The sequence below is a fragment of the Poecilia reticulata genome, chromosome 12, assembly GCF_904066995.2.
Source record: "Poecilia reticulata chromosome 12, P_reticulata-male-v2, whole genome shotgun sequence".
Taxonomy (NCBI): Eukaryota; Metazoa; Chordata; class Actinopteri; order Cyprinodontiformes; family Poeciliidae; genus Poecilia; species Poecilia reticulata.
The window spans coordinates 14,770,610-14,790,422 of record NC_088841.1 but is presented as its reverse complement, the minus strand read 5'-3'; the positions used below and the strand labels follow the sequence as shown (position 1 = coordinate 14,790,422).

The 19,813-nt window shown below is 40.8% G+C and overlaps 1 protein-coding gene across 1 annotated transcript; it reads left to right on the top strand.

Moving 5' to 3' along the window:
• Nucleotides 1–18: 18 nt before the first annotated feature.
• On the top strand, nt 19–18,207 carry ermp1 (endoplasmic reticulum metallopeptidase 1). Its single transcript, XM_008424281.2, has 15 exons — nt 19–371; nt 3,345–3,649; nt 5,839–5,966; nt 6,085–6,190; nt 7,266–7,412; nt 7,533–7,625; nt 9,321–9,533; nt 9,630–9,850; nt 10,652–10,826; nt 11,666–11,856; nt 12,035–12,187; nt 12,316–12,518; nt 12,607–12,722; nt 12,851–13,014; nt 14,256–18,207. The coding sequence occupies exons 1-15, from the start codon at nt 94–96 to the stop codon at nt 14,430–14,432; spliced, it is 2,670 nt and encodes an 889-aa protein (XP_008422503.2). The 5' UTR covers nt 19–93; the 3' UTR covers nt 14,433–18,207.
• Nucleotides 18,208–19,813: the final 1,606 nt, after the last annotated feature.

Below are 19,813 nucleotides of genomic sequence, written 5' to 3'. Positions count from 1 at the left end.
TCCCCCTCCGTTCGGTTTGTCCCACACTGCGATCCGTCGGTCGTCCGAGTGAAATCGCTTCGGTGCGCTGCAGATGAACGGCTGGCTGAAAAAATGGAAAGCGACACGGCCGTCCGGAGAATAAAACCCTCCGGGACTCCGCGCTACGGCGCGGAGGACGGAGACGGAGTCTGTGGCCGGAACTGCGAGGATAACGGCTACAGCGGCGACCCGAAGAGGAAGCCCCAAGTGAGGCTGCTCTTACTGCGGGAAGGACTGGCGGCTGCGCTGCTCTCTGGGTTTGTTTTGCTGCTGTGGGGACTCGTTCATCTGTCGCTGCAGCAGCTTGTCATCGGGAAGCCGAGTGGAGAGTTTAACGCGGAGAGAGCAAGGTGTGTTTGCTGCTAATTCCATGTCATATTTATGCTTAAATAAAGTTAACATTTCCTCTTGTCCGAGTTAAAAGACCCACCTCAGAAAGTGCTGCTGATCCTCTCTTCCGGGCCCACCTTTACCTGATCGCTGCAGAGGAAAGGACAGGTGTTTACACGGTAAAAGGGCTTCGGACGGGGTAGAAAAAGGATGAAACAACCCTTTAATTTGCATCCGACAGATAGACCTATACCCAAAGATTGGTCATATAAGAAGGAATTATTTTTGCAAGTAATAGGAGTGAAATATTATAGGTGGCCTTGCAAATCATTGCTAAACATCAAATATTTAGCAACTGCAAAGAAACGTTAATCTAAAAGTCATATTCTTTGCAGCTTATTTAATTAATAGTAAACAGTATAACTTAAACGTGAGCACACATAAAGCCTTGCAAAGGCGTCCATATCATTTTCTCTTGCAATACATCTGCAAATCTAATATGTTTATTGAATTTTATTGGTAACAACAAAGAGTAGTGCATAATTTTGAAATAAGAAAAATGATGCATGAAAGAATCACAATACTTTTTGCTATTACTGGTATTATTACTAACAAAATCCAGAGAGTGTTTCATGCATTAGTGTCTGCTCGTCCCACTTTATTGTAATACCAATGGATAAATTGTGGCTTAACTGGCAGCATTTTGAAAATCACTTCTAATCAGAAATCGGAAGAGCTTGTCACAACTGCGAAGAGGCTCATAGTAACTCTGGAGGAGCTGCTCAGTTTCACTGCTTTAGATGAGGGAATATTTTGACAAGGCATTTATTTTTCTGAAAAATCTGGGTTTATGGCAAAGGAAAACATCAATTGAATAAAGAGAATGGTAGTAAATCCTGTTTGAACGTCGCCACAAGCCTCGTGGGAGACGCAGTAAATACGGACAAAGGTTTCGCAGGGAAGAAAAGTAACACTGAGCACACTTCCCTCACCACCAGCACGACGGTGGTGGGATCATGCTGTGTGGATGATTTACTGCGGCAGCCAGGTGCAGGAAATCTTGTCAAACTTGACAGAAGACGGATGGAGCTGAGAACGGGGCATTCCTTAAAGAACACTGACTTCAAGAAAACTGAGACTGCAGTGGCTTCAAGCAAGACAAACACAGCCAGAGCTACGAATTTGGATTAAAACAAATTTATGTGGCAGAAGGGTCCATTTAAAGTCCAAACTGAAATCCTTTAAAAAAATTTTTTTTAAAATCAGCTGTAAGACCTGAAAATTATATTCACAGATGCTCTGCACATAATCTGACTGCTATTTTGAAGATATGCAACCTTGGAAGAGACGTACGCTGAAAGATTTGCTGCTGCGCCAAATTTTGTTTCTACTGAGGGAGGCCTGAATACAAATGTAGCGCTGTGTCCATTTTACTCCACTCCATAATGAAGTACTGCTCTGTTAGTAGTAGTAATAGTACAGCAAATCCCAATAAGTCATGCTGAAGTTTGTGGACTGCAACTAACAATTACTTTATATTATATTCTTCTGATGATTAATCGATTAATCGGATCAAAAACATTCTACAAATTTTTTTTTTTACCACTTAAGACTATTTTATGCAACATTAGAAACATATGATGCAAATAATAAAAAAATGTAATTCCTGTTTTAAATAAGAATATAAAAATTTTATTGCCTGAAATACAACAGCATAGCATTCCTTTAGTGACTTTAGGGTGAAGCTAAAACTTTTCCACTTGAGGAGTTTTGACTAAAAACATATTTGCAGACTGAGGTGTTTTTATGTTAAATGCAAAGTGTACATATATTTTGTGCAGATTTGGCTTAATTACTGCAATTTTTATTGTAGATGGCCTATTTTGAGTCAAGATATTCCAGTAATTGATTCATCGCGATTAATCATTTCAGTTAAAGGATTCTGAATACTTTTGTAAAGCACCGTAGGGCCTATCTGAATGTCTCCGCTGTTGGCTTTTGTTTCAGCTCAACAAAACAGGCGGGCTGTTTAAAGACATGTAAAACATCTCGATTATTAAAAGCAGCTGCGACATTTTTCAGATTAAAGGATCAGAGTGCCTCTCTGTGCAGTTTTCCAGTCCCCATGTAGAAGGGGTGGGAGGGGGGTGGGGGGGAGGCTGCAAGGATTATGGCACAAAATCTGAGGTCAGCAGGGCCGGGGTTGAGCTTTTTAAAAAGTGCTGGGCAGAAGGATTTGCCATCATTTAGCTGCTCGCTGCATAAATTAGTGCTGCATGTGAAGTGATTTAGAGCTATGAGCTGCTTTGTCTGCGATCTGGAAGTCCCGGTTTATATAATTCAGACTGTTAAAAGGCCGCGGAGCACATGGGGCAAAAGCAGCAACTGTAACATCAACGTCTGACACTTTATTTGTAGAATACGTCAAAATACGGCATTCCACTTCCCACGGTTTGATGAGGGAGGTTTATTTGTTAGGTGAAATGAACTTGCTTGTATCTGGGGAGGACTTCTACCGATGTGGGCAGAGCCACAATTATTTGTTTAGGTAAAAATATAAGCAGAAACATCAGATTTTTCTTTTCCCTGTACTGTACATATGAACATTTTCGCGTTACTTTTTTGGATTGCCACAATCAGATTGAAGCGAATCTGGATGTAGCTCAGGTAATCGTTTTTTTAAACTTTACTTTAAAAACCAGTTGTTTTTACGAAGGGAGCCTCTGTTTCATAGTTTATCATGGAGATGAACACAAATCAGTTAACTGTTCAGTTCACAGCGAGTGAGGAGATCCTTCCACAGTTTCTAGGATGTTCTTTTTTTCTGTCGTAATGCACAATGTTGAGTCAGACACAGCTTGGATTACAAGATTTGCTTCTGGTTGTTTATGTTACAAACACACACAGTCACTATGTCAGCAAGCTGAGCAGTAGTTTGACCTCCCATGCCTGATGGTGACCTCTCTCTTCTCTTGTTCCTCTTTTTATTTTAGGCGACACTTGGAGCAGATCACCGGCGTCGGCCCTCGGCCCGTCGGCAGCCAGGAGAACGAGGTCCTGACGGTGGGCTACCTGTTGGAGCAGATAGAGGACATCCGGGCGAGGACGGCGGCGGGGCCTCACCGGGTCACCGTGGACGTCCAGCGCCCCACCGGCTCCTTCTCCATCGACTTTCTAGGAGGCTTCACGAGTTTCTACGATCGCGTCAGCAACATCGCAGTGAAGCTGGAGCCCAAACGTGGAGCCCAGCACTTCATGCTCGCCAACTGTCACTTTGACACTGTGGCCAACAGCCCAGGTACAAACTCGTTAGCCGGTCGGCGCAGTCAGACACGCATCAAAAAAACACACATCTTTTAGTTTCTGTTAAACACATGACAGGTGCGGTTCCCTGCTGATCCCTTTTAGACCTGATCTATTGAGAACCGTCATGGTGTTGGAAAACTTCAGCTCAGTAATCCGTCCTGTCTCAACGCACTTCTACGTGGCGAGACTAATGTGTGTTTAAAAACGCCTGTTGATTAATGAGACACGCCTAAAGATTAAGGAGGGGATTTCAAGAGTTTTCTTATGCTGTAATGTTAAATAGGGATGTGAGGACCAGGGTTGGGAATGAGTGGTAGAACAAAAATCTCTGAAATTATTAGTTTTTTGTGTGTTTTTTTTCCATTTTGATTTAAATATCTAAACTGATAAAATTATCAATAAACTGCACATATCCAAATCTTTATTTGTGTGTTATTACGCTTGTTGCAGTAAGTGATAAATAAATTAATGGCACAACTGCATGATAACTTTTGAACAAGCTTGATGCTTTCTATTTGAATGATTGATTGTTTTTCTCGTCTCTCTCCCTCTTTCTGCCAAAAGCTGGTCGACAAAGGGCTTCAGTCTGGCGCATTAGTTTCAACTGGCCCATTTTTTGAAGGCCAGTTTTGTGCACAGAGACTTGAGTATCCATTTTATTTGTCGTTTCAGTTGTTTGTTTTGGACATCTAAAATGTCTCCCAGTTCCAGTATTAAATGTTCTTTTTTAAAAAATTTTTATTGATCTTTGAGAGGGTGTACTTGCATTATCAGAATGTTACTTGGAAATGGTCCCAAAACAACATTATATTTTATTGCAATAATTTCTAGGACGATTTATCATCCAGTAAAATTTGCTATTAAGACAGGCCTATGTATTATTTAATGATAGTTTGCAGCAAAAATTGCTTGTTGACTCTTAAATAAAAATACTTCCAGGTTACGAACTTGCTGTACTGCTATAAAAGCCTCCAAACTAACCCCTGTGTTTACATGTTAGCACTGAGCTACAGCTGCACACGCCTTATGCCCAAGCACTTTTGGTATGCATCTCTTTTTTTTTTTCTTTTTTTTTTTTTTACTGAAAAAGGCCAAATACTCCTAGGACAGATTATTTATAGTTATGGAGACTCAATGCATGGGATGATAAAAAAAAATCCCCCTCTACTATCTTTGTGCACAGACCATATACGGACCACCCAAATTTAGAGCCATCGTCTTCCATTTCTGCTGGAGATAGAAACTGTAGCCTCCTCTCCACCAACCCCCTTGATAAGCAGGTAAAGACGATGGATGTATGTATGTTCACCTAATCAGAAAACCTTACTCCTTTTTCTGAGCGTGGAGAGAAATCGAGGTGTTACCAGGCAGGAAGTCTGCAGTAATTTTTCCCTCCACACCCTCTGAGCAAGTTGAAGAAACAATAGTTTCTTAGATAACACACAACTTTGCTGGTGGGGGATGGGGGGTGGAAAAAAATACGTCCAATAGGTGTGGGCCAGAAAAATAAATATACATCAGGAACACACAGTTCACAAAAATCTGATACCCTGGGATTTCTAATAACAATAATAATAATAATAATAAAGATGAACAAAGAGCCAGCGCACGCACGTGAACCGTCTACTACGCCGTTTTATGTGTCTGTGTAGTGGAGCGCAGAGCTTCTCTGGAATGAGGAGCAATAAATTAGTGGCAGGAGCCAAAAACAGGACAGACATTCGGTCAGCCAGCTTCACCCTGCCCCCACCTCCTAACACACAGATTCACTCTAGAAAGCCGGAGCACATGATCCTCCTGGTCTTTACTTCACTTTTTTTCCCCCCTTTATTTCTTAACTTTTGTTCCTTACCATTAGTCGGTCTACTCTGTCTGAATCACACGCTCTTGTCACATGCTGCTTCCCTTTCTTCCTGCTCTGACTCTGATTCCTTTGTTTCCTGATGACGATGCACACCGTATGTTTCAGCTGAACTTGTTCTGGCCGTGTCTTTGTCTGAGTTATCGCCTCCCATCTTTGCTGTCTCTTGTCAGACAAGTTATTTGCACAAGTTAGTTGCATTCCTGTTTTTTTTTGTTGTTGTTATTTTTAAGAAGGGCTTCCTGCATTTGTTTTCTGGTGTGAACATTTGCCTAGCTGTTTTTGTTCCTGCGGTACATGAACTCGTCTTTTGGTTTCAGGCGCCAGTGACGATGCGGTGAGCTGCGCTGTGATGCTGGAAGTCCTCCATGCTCTGGCCAACCAGTCCACTCCTCTCCACCACGGCGTAGTCTTTCTCTTCAACGGAGCCGAGGAAAATGTCCTGCAGGTGAAATGATCAACACGAGTGGCAAGACTCGGCACCGACTCTAAGCTATTTGGCCTTGTTCCGTCTTCCTTGTCTCAGTTATCTCTATCTCTCCCTCTTGTAAATGATTTTTTCTCAGGCCAGTCATGGTTTTATTACCCAGCATCCCTGGGCCAAGCAAGTTCGTGCTTTCATTAACTTGGAGGCTGCAGGCGTTGGCGGCAAGGAAGTCGTTTTCCAGACAGGTATGGGAAGATTCATGCTTAAGAAACTAATGATTTTCTTCCAGTTTATGAAGTGTTTGAAATAAACATGCGTGTATTTGTGCTGCTCTTTTGTTTTTCCCACAGTAGGTGCAAAAATTTGTAAAGTCCATGGTGCAGTTTTTTTCCATTTTTGAAGTTTAGAAACTACTGCTTTTTTTTTTGCACATTTTTGTAGTCTTTATTTTAACATTTCAAAATGTTTTCTTTTCTCTGATCTTTTCCATATTGTGTCCCTCTAGAGCTACTTTATAAAGGTTTTATTTTAAAAATATGAGGCAGCACATACTTTTATAGTATATATAAAAAAAATCCCACTTTCCTCTGGCGCCTCTAAATGAAATCCAGTGGAACCAGCCGCCTTCAGGAGTCACCTGGTCTGTGAAGAGTAAACCTGTGTGTGATTTAATCTCGGTGTAAATCTATCCGTTCTGTGAGCCTCTGAGGTTTTGCAGGAGAACAAAAAAAATAAAACAAGCAGCATTGTGAAGAACGAGGAACGCAGCAGATTGACCAGAGAGAAAGTTGTAGAAAAGTTTGGAACTGAACGTCACCTTGAACGCATCACGGCTGAGGCAGGATCATGCCGTCTGGCTTTTCTTCAGCAGAGTCAAGGATGAAATTACACACAGGTGAACCCTATTCACTAATTAGGTGACTCTGCAAGAGATTGATGGTAATGAGTTTCATTTAGCACAAATGTGCCACAAATGTTCATAAATATATAGTTTTCCCTAACCTTCCTCGTCATCCATATTTAGTTTTTTTTTTTGCAAACACAAACAATACATTGCAGGTGGTGGTTACATTGTGACAGCATATGAAAAAGTTCAGGTTTGTGAAAACTCTTCCCAGGCGCCATTATGATTTAAACTCATTTGCAGCAAGTCTGCCACATGTTTAGCTATTCAAGGTCTGAAATGATGAGAAAACAAATTTAAACTAAATTTAAATTTACTATAATTTTTTGCCATATTAGAGTAACAAAGTGGATCCCCAATAACTGACACAATAAAAACAGACGATCTTGGGTTACTTGCGTCGTTGTCACCTTTAGGGCCGGAGAACCCGTGGCTCGTCCAGGCTTACGTTCATGCGGCCAAACACCCCTTCGCCTCGGTGGTTGGGCAGGAGGTTTTTCAGAGCGGCGTCATTCCTTCTGACACAGACTTCCGCATTTACAGGGACTTCGGAAACATCCCAGGTAAAGAACAGCCAACCATGGTGCAGAACTAGATGATCTGTGAAGTCAGTGAAAGCTCATACATTTTCAAACGCACCAGTTGGATTTGTTGATTTTTCTCCTTTTTTTTTTTTCTTACAGGCATCGATCTTGCGTTCATTGAAAACGGTTTCATCTATCACACCAAATACGACACGGCCAACAGAATACTGACAGACTCCATCCAGAGAGCCGGTACGGATCTGATTTCACCTCTATCCATCCAGAAATATAACCAATAACAAGTTCTCAGGGTGGTAGATTGAAGCTGTTTATAATGATGAATCACTCCAGCTCACATGTGCCGCCCCTAACTTCTGATGTCTTCCTCCGAGAACCTAAAAGACACAAACCTCATTTGCTTTGTGCTTCTGTGCTGCTGACTTGTTCGGCTTTTACTTAGCAGAAAATGCAGCCAGTCGGCACTAAAGACCCAAGAAGTTTGGCATCCATCCTATCTCTCTCAGCAACCACTGGGCATCTTCCTCCTCTTCCTCCACACAACAGCTCAACTTCAAAGGCATACATTATTAGAGAGAGGAAAGTAAGAATTCAGAGAGAGCAGGCTTATATTTTTAGTGCGTGAATGAGCAAGAGCTCTGTACGTGAAGGGTTAGGACGATGCCACCGCTAGCTTGTGGTTTTGTTTTGAAACAAGGCAGGCAAAGTGCGAAGCTGGAAGTGCTTTCATGTTCTGTAGTTGTAGTTAAAATGGATCTGTGTTTCTTCTAATGCATTTCTGTAGAAGCTCGATGAAGTGATTAAAATGAACGTTCTCAAAGGTATAGTTATTTTTGTAATCTCGGTTTTTTAAGATGAGAAAGAGAAGCTGTGGCTGCAGGTACAGAGAGAGAAAGAGAAAGAGAGGAACAAGAAAATGTAGCCTGAGTTGTTGACCACAACGAGCCACCAGGCGGAAGAACAATGCAGCTTTGTTTCAAATGCGTGGTTGCAGGTCGAGCATGTTGACTGCGAGGCAGTGCAGGGTAACGGAAACCATTACAAGCATCAAACACACACATACACAGACACACACTTCTTCATGATGTAACCAGAAGTCTGTGCTAAACTGTGTGACTTTCTGTTGTCTCATAAATCAGCTGATGTGCTGCTGTTGCGCAATACAATCGACGCCACATGCGTTTTCACCGTCATTGTTTCTCTCTCCTGCGCCGACTCGTTTTCTCCGTTTATTTTTTAGGTAAATGCGAGGGATTTCAAAACCTATATGTGAGAAAGTGTTATTTTTTTCAGAGTGAATCTAGTATGTGGATATGAAGCTGCGTTTTACAGAGCATATTCAGGAATGTTGCAAGATTGTGGCAGTGTTGTTTGTAGGCGGGCAAGTTGGTTTGATTTACATTAAACGTTTTTATGTAATTCATCCTTTAGAACTTTATACATAGTTATCAATTACAAAGCAACCTTTAACTGGATAAAAAGTTTAACTTTCTAGGAGCTGCAGCAATTTGAACAGAAGATTCAGAGTTTATGGTTTCATTTCTACTGGAATGACATTGTGGAAATAATCAAGGGGAACTTGGTTAGTCATTAATGTCTTGGGATCAAATTAACACAGGAATGATTAACAAGAAACATGAAAACCTCTTTAATGGGTTTCACTAGTTTCATATCTCCTATGTAGAGTAAAGAGGAGAGAAATCTAAACTTCAATATGGATTGTTTTTTTTTTTTCTTTGTGTTTCTTAATTTAACTGGACCAAATGCAGTGAACACGGCTTCACGTCTACGCTATAAAGTAGATGTTCTACTCAGGTTTTCTACTAATAAAACTAATTAGCCTCTTTTCAAACATAACATGCGTGGATTTCTACACTATGTTGTTTTGATTGTGAGCTGACTACTTTTGTACGCTTCTCCTGCTTCTAGGTGACAACATCTTGGCTGTTTTGAAGCACCTGGTAACGTCAGAGAAGCTGGCAGACTCCTCAGAGTATCGCCATGGGAACATGGTGTTTTTTGACCTGCTGGGGGTGATTGCCGTTGCCTATCCGGCTCGCGTTGGCACCATCATCAACTACATGGTTGCCGCAGCCACCTTCCTGTATCTGGCCAAGAAGGCGTCTCTGCCCGGCAATCGAGGCAGGTCTAGTTATCGCTTGTGGAAGAAACCCTCTGCCATTCCCTGGACGAGTTTGCGTTTCTCTTCTTATTGATATTTATCTAAATCTCTTTAAGGTGGGCGTTATGTTCGGGACCTGGCCTGTGCCACGGGCGTAGCGGTGCTGGGCTGGTTCGTCACTCTGCTGTCGGTGCTCATTGTTGCCCTTCTGGTCACTCTGCTGGGACGCTCCATGTTTTGGTACACTCACTTCTATGCTGCCATCTGCCTGTATGGAGCTGCAGCCACCGGGAAAATGATTCTCATCCACACACTGGCCAAAAACCTGTACTACGGAGTGAGTTTTCAGATAGTTTTTTTTTCTTTTTCTTTTTAAAGGCATGAAAATTAGGTGAACAGGCAGAAACAAAACCAAATGTGCAGTGGAGTCTTGATATATGGTTCATAAATGAGGAAGGAATAATAAAAAAAAGCATTATATAGTTAGGAAAAGCAATAAAAATACATAAACTCTTATTTACATTTCTGATTATAATAAAACAATGCTGCTATTAGTACTAAAAATGATAACAAAGTAATAGCAATATTAGCAATGATGATGATATACAATAAGTAGGATAGGAGATGTAAATGAAAAAGTAAATTATGTCAAGTAAAGTACAATTCTTTACTCGACATTGTTGTTTAAATGTAAACAACCCTGTTGTTGAGGCTTGTGTGGGGTAAATATACCCTTTTCACTGCCTTCCAGGCTGTTCCTTGACATTCATTACCATCATCATTTGTAACTCACTGAAAAGCTACTTAAATATCCCTGTTCCGCTCAAACCGGTCTGAAACTTCTCCCTTGTGATTTTTTTTACACCTCAGTTACAGTTTTTTCCTGTAATGTTCCATCCATCATTTGTTTCTCTTGTAAATCTTGAAGATCGAGTGAGGAGGGTTCTGAACGTGCCGAGCGATGAGTTTCTGCAGCCAGTAACTCTCCTAAGTTAAAAAAAACAACAACTTAGTTTTCTAAGTGGCAGTGAAGAAAACATTCAGAACCAAAACTGACTGGCACATTTTTCAGACCTCTCAGGTGTGAATTGGTACATCAGAGCTGAGCATCGTGTGTGTGTGTGTGTGTCCCACTCAGGGCGTCCGTCTGGTGGAGCTGGGCGATCTGTATTTTGACATGAGCTTGCTGCTCTGGTGCTGCAGCCTGGTGTGGCTCACCCAGCGGGGTTTGTGTTCAGCCTACGTTCCCATGCTGATGGTAGCCTTCCCGCTGGTCACCAGGCTTCTGCTGACAAAGGAATTTAAACACAGAGGTAAAACATTTGCAACTCATTTCGGCGACATCTAAGCACAAAATTAGTCGTACTCTGGCAGATTTGGAGGTGAATTATGGCCTGCAGTCAACTATGTAACAAATGCGCAGCTCTCTGCCTGCAAGCTGCAGTTTTAAAAAGGTATCGCCTTAAGAAGAGTGATGGTGTCGCTCGGTTAGTTTAGACAAATTTACCAGAATTTGTCTTGTAATTGAAAAGTGCAGTAGCCATCTTTCAGCTGCTTAACCAGTGGTGCACAGCAACGTGTAGGGGAGGGGTAGTGCCATGTTTTTCTTTGTCACTCCAGATATTTTTTGCAGTGTTCTTTGATTTGATTAAAAACATTTAAAATGACCTTCTCAGCCCCGCTCACTGCCCTCTGCAGGACCTTCTGCATTGCAACATTGCAGTGGTTATTATTTTTGTTTATTTATGTGTAAATAGAGGTCCAGAAAGAGTCCTATTTGACTTAATGTCACATTAGGACTTGGAATATAATTCCACAAAAACAATACATATCCCAGATCGTTTTTTTCAATCTTGCAATGTTTTTTTTCTTTCATTTATTTTTTTTAACATTTTGTCAACACTTTAGTCAAGTTTCTGTTGCATTTATGAAAGATGTTGACTGCAGAAGGGTGTTGTTCATATAAATGGTGCCAGAACTTGTCTTGAGAAAATTAAACAGAGATTAGTTTTTTTTATTAAGGTCTACAGAAGCAACTGAGATAAAAAAAATATATATATGTATATATATATATATATATATCAGCCTGTTTTTTGATGGTAGACATTAAAAGGCAGCTGAACTTCCTCACAAACAGCTTTTCTTCCTCCAGGAGCATCACTGAAGTACAGCGGTCTGTATCTTTTGGGCCTGGCGCTTCCCTATCTCCACTTCATGTTCCTCTTCTGGGTGGTGTTTGAGATTTTCACCCCCATCATGGGCCGCAGCGGCACAGAGATCCCCCCTGAGGTGGTGATGGCCTCTTTGGTCACTTTGACAATCGTTTTCCTCTCCTCTTACTTTGTAAGTATCCATTCAGAAATCCAGAATGTTTAACCAAAGAATCTGTTTTCTATTTTCCAAACAAAACAAAAAAAATCTTAAATTTCTATTTAATTTGCTTTAAATAATATTAATTATTTTTTTAGAAGATTGTGGTGAATGTTGGTTTTACTTTAATGCACACATTTTCTTTTCTCAGCTGCATTTTGTGTATTTGGTGAGGAGCACTAAGTGGATTTTGGCGACTCTGGGTTCGGTGTTTGTTGTCATGTTCCTCTTGGTGTCGGCCGGCCTCTTCTTTCCTTACTCCGGGAATCCAAACAGCCCACGGCCAAAGAGGATATTCCTGCAGGTTCTAAAGTCGCAAAGCAAATTTGTTTATAGATAATATTACAAAAAAAAAAAAAAAATCCTGACAGGACAAATTTTATTTGCGCGATCAAACTGTCCGTCCCCGATTGCAACACCGTCTCTCCGCAGCATACGACCCGGACCTTCCACAACTTGCAGGGCCTGGTGGAGAGCAGAGACTCTGGCATCTGGATCAACAGCTTCGACTTCACCGCAGTGCAGCACGTCACGCCTCAGATCCCCGAGATCAACGACAGCATCCGGACCCGCTGCCGAGAGGACCGACCCTTCTGCGGTTACCCCTGGTTCCTGCCTGTGAAGTTCCTCAGCAGGTCAGAGCGACAGGCCTGATCGATCGCACGTCGCGCTCGTTCTCGCGTCCTCGGCTCGACTCCACAGAGAGCTTTGGTGTGTTTGCAGGAAGAACTGGTACCTTCCCGCCCCGGAAGTGTCTCCTGGCTCTCCGGTGGACTTCAGCCTCACGTCCAAGGAGGAGACGAGCTGGGGAACTGTCAAGATGACCTTCAGCGTCAAAGGTAAACCTCACATTAGAATGAAGAACTGAACTTGAGAAGGTGTTAACAAAAATATTTAGCAATTTCTTTTGGAATTTGCGAGCATTTTAGGTAAGAGTGTGTCCTTTTGTCCCGGATGTCTCACTCAGGGCCCAGCCACATGTCTCTGTATCTGATGCCTCACAGAGGAGCCAGTCTGTCCACCTGGTCTCTCGGTGACGGGACGCCTCAGTTTGACCTGAACGGAGAATACTTTGTCTTTTATTCCCATGGCCTCGATGCCGCTCCATGGACCTTTTGGTTTGAAATACAGGTACCGTCTACGACAAACTATTCCTCCAATTTGTTTCAGCGCATCATTAGACTTCAAATATCAGCTACATATGTCTTGATGGGAGTTTTTTTGGCGACATTTGGTTCACACTTTCTTACCAGCTGGTGGTGGTAATGCCCTATTAAGCTGGATGTTGCCTGATGTTGAAAGGAAATATCAGAAGCAACTTAACACTGTGTTAAAAAGAAATGAGCTATATCAATTTTCTCACCCAAGTCCCAGTCAGAAGACCTAAAGATCTCCCTTTTCAGATTAGAAAACATGATCTCAGTAATTTGTTAAACACTTGTAATGTGTTACATGTTTGACGGTCGGATGTTCTACTTTCTGCCAGTGGACATTCTTTCTGTTTTAGTTCTGGACATTTCTGGATTTCTGCCAAGCATGTTCTTAAAGCCTCAGCCAGCAAAAAGTCTGTGGAGGATTAGCTCACGCTGAAAAATGTGTGCAAATGCATAGATTTATTGTCACATGAAAGTCTTTAGAGGGGACTTGCTATGCAAAATTTACATTTTGCACTTTTTTGCTTCTGAAAACAGGCTGAGCGCTTTGAGAAAACATTCAGCAGTTTTTGGCAATAAGTTAACTTTTTTTTTTGGTGTCTGGAAAATGAGGCGCTTTAAAAACCTTATGAATGTGATGTCACAAATCAGCACATTCATAAATGTTGCTATGCCCTTCACATAGCAACCCAAGCAAAGCCCAGCCCGTTACCTAGCAACCTAAGTGAAGCTCCAGGTTTTACTGCTGTATGCGTTGTACAATGGCTGCTGGAAAAAAACAACAAAAAAAACAAGTGTTTTTTTGATGACTTACAATCCAGAAACCAGTTGCTGCAGTCTTGTTGGTTGTGCAGGAGGCTCTACATCTGCTTGTCAAAGGTTGTTTGCAACCATTTTTACATGGCAAATTTAAACGTTGAGTCGGAGGGGGCGTGGCCAGCTGCAGCTTATTTGAATTTAAAGTGACAGAAGCCCCAAAACAGCTCAACCTGAAAGGAGCTCAAAACTGGAAGAAATCTCATTATTAAAGAGGGATTTTGTGCAAACAGATGTGGTGCAGATAGAGCTATCTCAGCCTGTTCAAGGCAGCATAATAGGTCATCTTTAAGTACAAAAATAAAACAAGGAGCAAGCAGCTCAGTGTAACGATGAAGCTGTAGGTTTGGTTCCTCCCTCCATACTGGCGCCGTGAGACTCATAATTTAATTTTTCTGTCAGCCCCCGACAGAACCAGATCCAGCCGGCCCCGAGGGGATGATCTCCGTTGCCATATCGACGCACTACTTCTTCGGCGAAGACCGACGGACTGCTCAGCTGGAGGAAATCCTCCGGAAGTTTCCCACCTGGGCTTTCCCCTCCTCCTGGGTCAGTACCTACGACATGTACCGGTACTGAGGACTTCGCTGCTGAGACAGAGGAGCGGCGACGGCCCACTGAGACAGCTCAGAGAAGGAATCTGCTGCCTTTTACACTAATACCCGCGCTGCGTGCCGCCCCGCCTGAGAGAGAGAGAGAGAAAGAGAGAGACTGTGTCTGTGATGACTGTGCCATCACTGTGTCGGCGGGCTGAGCAGCTGACTGAGCATCATCGGCGCTCAGGCCACCACAAGCCTCGTGCTCTCTACTGGGTTAGTGAAACAAAGGAGTCTTAAATTTGATTTTTCTTTTTTTGTACTCAGCTGTGCCTTTGATTTCCACACTCTCACTCTTCCTCCCTCACGTTTCGTCCCTCTCACACGCAAGCGCCGATTCACGCCGCACGTGTAAGTCGCTCCGTTTACCAGCAAACCTCCCGGGCTGCCGTCACACTAAACGTGCCTCTGGATCGGCTGCAGACGTCTGTACCGTCCCGACGGGGGAGACGCGAACCCGCTCTCGTGTCGGCTCCTTTTTATAAGAAGTGAAAAAAAAAAAAGAAAACGGAGCTAATCGTGCACTCCGTCAAATATATGTTGCAAATCCCGACGACTAACCATAAAACTGCTTGTTGTTCCTTCCTGTCCTGCAGATTTAAAGCCAACAACATCCACGGGTTTAAACGAGAGATGTTAATGTCTGCTCAAGCTGTTAAAAAGGCAGCATAATCATAGCGGACCGACCGAGGTGTCAGTGTTTCTAAAAGTTCACTAGAAAAAATATTTAGATGCTAGCTTTGACAGAGTAAGAAAGAAATGGAGAGAATCCCGTCTTTGTTTTATTTTCTTTTAAAATCTATCCCTTGAGTCTTTGAGTAACAAAACTCTCCTGTTCTGTTCCACACCGAAGTGATGCTTACCAACATTTTGTTACTTTTCTTAGACCTGATTAGCCTTCATGGGGGCTGCAGCAGCTCCACAGTGACTTTATTTTCCTTAACTGGATTTGTTTTGTTCCACTTGATTGTTCTGTCGTCTCTTTGTGGCTCCAAATGAATCTAAGCAATGAGAAAGTTATATGTATTAGTTATAATCTAATTAAGTTCTTTAACAGTGAAAGTTTAGTGAGTTTAATACAAATTTGTACATATGATTAGGAAACACTACAGCAAAAAACATTCTTTGTTTTAATTTCATTACCTTTTGCTCCTCACATTAGTGGACCGCAATTTTACCACAATCTGTTCACAAATTTTTTGATTTTATGGATTGTAACTTTTAATAAGTAGCTCCAAAGTTATTCAAGGTAAAAAAAAAAAAAGAGAGAGAAAAAAATCACTACTTTTAAATCTTCATGCAGCAAATTTTCCCCTGAAATTAAGGAACTAATTATATTTAAATTTTATCTTTGTAAAAAGTGCAGAATATTTTATGGAACAAATATATTTCAGTGTAATTATTAGATCTGATCTGATGCATTTTGTTAAAAATCCATAAACGTCATATGATTTGTCATATAATATTTGACATTTCGTTGTCACACAGATTCGTTGTTTTTGCCGGGAAAGATTTACAGGATGCTTTTTGTTGACTTGTTCCAGCTCCTCATTGAAAACGACCGTAAACAATTCATATGCAAATCTTAAATCCTGTTGTTAATTTAAAATAACTTGCTGTGTGACCGGACGACAACTAAACTTTGAGGACATGAGGAGCGTATGCGAGTGTAAAAACAAAAATCCACCGGTGCTGCTAAAGGAAGCCTGTACGACGTTTGGCGTCTTAAGTTGTTTCTGTTTTATCTAAACGTGGAGGATCGTCTGTCTGAACAACAACCCAGCTACCAACGGCCGCTTTAGCCTCGAGACGCAGTGATCAACACCGCTAGTTATTGAACCCGTTCTACACTGAATGTTAATGTTTAGCTGATGATTTTGTAGAGTTATAAACTGAAATGATCTGAATCTCATCAGTCCTGCATTCAGAGAGATCATGCACTGATGTGATGCCTCCACCTTTAGAGCAACTGAGGTGGATTCAAGTCGAAACTTTTGGGAAATGTGATTCATTTATGTTCATTCGTGCAGAATAGATGACGGGACAGAAGGAGGCCTCACGCTTTCTGCTTTTAAAGGCCGCACAGAAAGTTTTAGTTGGTTTGCAAATGTTGGAGATTAAAATCTCTCCCCTAGGTTCATGTTGAAGTTGCTTCTACACTTCTGCCTGCAACACATAACATTCTGCAGCAGATGGAGTTTGTTCTATTATTTGAGGAGTGGAAACAACAAATTAATACATTTTGATGATTTATAGAAATGTAATGAGACGTGCTTGAAAGTTTTACCCAGCTGCTCTGGAACAGCTACAGCTCTGTTCTTCTCCTCATCATGACAAAGTCCTGAAACATACTAACAAACTGTATTTCAGTTTTTTTTTGTTTAATGAAGTCTTATTTTTTCTTGATGTGACCTGATAATACAACGTAATTATTCTGCTAATTCCAAAAACCAGAAAGTTTTTGGAACTTGTGGGTGCACGAGCTTGGGGTTTATTGTGAGCATTCCAGAAGCGTTGGTGTAAAGTTTGGGATGATTTTCCAGCTGCAACGCGGAGCTGTGCCCAATTTTCAACAATCTAACCCAAACTGTCTTCTTCAGATGAAGGGGAATTGGCTAAAAGAAAGTGGAAGCTTCTGGAACATCAAGTTTAAACAAGTTCAACATCAGCATAGAAATAAGACAGAAAAGGTCCTGCTTCAAAGGCTCCTTTCTTTGCACCACTCTGCCATGATGCTGCTGCCGCCATTATCCTAAACACACACTGAAACTGATTTCAGGCCCCACATGGGCAGAGGTGATGCTGTTTAAATGAGATTCACTATTTCATACGAGAAGAGTATTGAAAAGACATTCAAACATTCGTTGTATGTTGTGTAATCAGGTCACTTTGTAGGAAAAGCAAACTAAAATAGACCATTAAAATACTCAAAATGAGGTTGATTTATCATTACAACTTTCTCCTTGTGACCATCTGTTGTTTTAAAGTTAGACGCCACGTGATGTCGGTAGACTTAAACGGCAAATGTGGACTAATTTAATTAACAGTTTAAGTCCATATGCAGTATTAAAGAGAAAAAAAACAAATCTACGGAAAGTAAATATTTTTCTAAACTTAGTTGAGATTTGCAAGCATAAATAAGCCTGAATAAATCATTCCTTTATTTTCTGTGAACATATTTAGAGGTCCAGAATATTTCAAGATGTTTTGATATTAATGTTGGACGTGAAAGTTGTGAGATGATTCCTCTCACAACTTTCACGTCTCACAACTCCTCCTCCTGTGCTGCTGATGCTCCCACCGTTTGACCACAGCTGCTCACACGCTTTGTGCAAGACGAATAAAAAAAGGTTTCCTGGAGAAATTGAACTTTAAAATTGGAGCCGGTGAGGTAATAAAACTGACCAAGCACTGAGTCTGTGTGTTGTGTTCTGCATAACCTCACACTTGGATGTAGCTTTATTGTATCAGGTTGAGAAATCAACTGCACTCACTCAAATGTCTTAAATACCTTTTTTTTTGTTTTTGTTACCTAAACTGTTGGCTCATGTTTTTTCTTTTAAATGTTCTGATTGTTAACAGGAAGGTGGGTCATTTTCATCACCAATAAGACAAATGTTAGTTTTATCAGTCGGCTGTGATGTCGTTTTGTGGGACTGATCTGGTTAACTGGGTTTCTATCTGTTGAGATTTTACAATATGCAAAATGGTTTAACTAAAGTAGCACTTGTAAAGAAATTAAAATGCTTCTAACTTTGCTCATTTGTTTTTTTCTTGCATTTCTTAAGTATACTAATGCTTTGATTTTTACAATGATTTATATTAAATTGTCGTTACCCCTGTCAGATTTGTGAAATTAGTTTTAATTTCAACTGCTGAGCCATCGGGATCTTGTTTTTTAAGCCACAAAACACATTAATAAAAAAAAATCAAATAATTAATTTTACTACTTAGCTGCTATATAGAGAATTGTAAATTCAGGTCATATTTGGGCTGATAGTTCTGCCTTATGCTAAACTCCAAGTCAGAACAGAGTTTCATTATTTGTGGGACCTAAATATAAAGACATTAACAAATGCAGAAATCTAGAAATTTAAATTTACTTTATGAAAAGATCTTTAAGGATCCAGGTCTCGTTTAGAGATTGAACAGCAACGTTCAATATTCCCATGCATCCAAGCAGAACACCTCAAGTTTGACCAGTGGTGGAGAAAGTACTCAAAAAATTTACTTAAGTAAAAGTACAAATACACAGTCAAAAATGTACTTAAGTAAAAGTCAAAGTACCACATTAACATTTTACTTAAGTAAAAGTAAAAAAGTCCTGGCTTTTAAAAATACTTAAGTATTAAAAGTAAAAGTACTTGCTGAATGCATTACCTAATCGCTAATATCATTAAGTGTGCCGATCGTATTTAATTTTAATACATCAGAAATGTGCCATTTTAATTAACACCACCACAGATTAAACGTGTTCTTATTGTGTTTATTCTCTGTAACAGTTTAAACTTAGATATGTGATTCTATGAATCATAATTTCAGGGATGGAAACATTTTGTCTCCTGTCCTAACATAGCATGAACTTCATTAGTCACATTTATTTAGAAAGAAATCTAACTGAAAGGGGATGTAAAGAAGGTGTGGGCGGGGTGGAGGACATGCAACCAAGGAGCCACGTAGCAGAGTTGTAGTCAAGACCACCGAACCCAAGACCAGCGCCCCGCGCTAAATGACACAATAACATTAAGTTTACCTATCAAAATTGGTTTTCAGATTGATCTGAAAGATCCACATTCCCATAAAAACACCTAGATATTAAATACTTAGAGCTGAAATATATTTAACCAGTATCAATTAAAACTCACTTCATTCTGTTTTGCTTTCATCGCTGTGCTACAATCCGCAGAGGTCTCCTGCTATCCCTAGAAAAATAACGCCCTGGGCGGTTGCCCATATTGCATATGTCAGAAACCACAACTGAAACATCGCAATTAACGGTAAATAACGTTCAACTATGAACACTGTCCAACGGCGCAACAAGTAACTAAGCAGAATGAGCACCGTGACTGTTTTCATCCTCCCTCCCACTGCGATGTTTGCCACCATGACAGGAGACGAAATCAATCAATGAGCAATGAGCATGCTCTGTGTTCATAGTTTAACTTTTACTTATTCAGCGATTAAATGAATGTCTATATATATATATATATATATATATATATATATATATATATATATATATATATATATATATATATATAGCTACCGCAGTGTACACAAGAACAAAGAACGGCTCTCAGTGAGGCTTCAGTCCTTTAGGACTTAGTAAAGATCCGTCCAGAAGAATCGGATCGTTCCTGAATG

Bases quoted from the DNA above. Each gene is read 5' to 3' on its own strand.
- ermp1 (XM_008424281.2), top strand. From the start codon at position 94: ATGGAAAGCGACACGGCCGTCCGGAGAATAAAACCCTCCGGGACTCCG. The intron at 6,191-7,265 runs GTATGGGAAGAT...TGTCACCTTTAG, and splicing joins GGAAGTCGTTTTCCAGACAG to GGCCGGAGAACCCGTGGCTC. The intron at 10,827-11,665 runs GTAAAACATTTG...TTCTTCCTCCAG, and splicing joins AAAGGAATTTAAACACAGAG to GAGCATCACTGAAGTACAGC.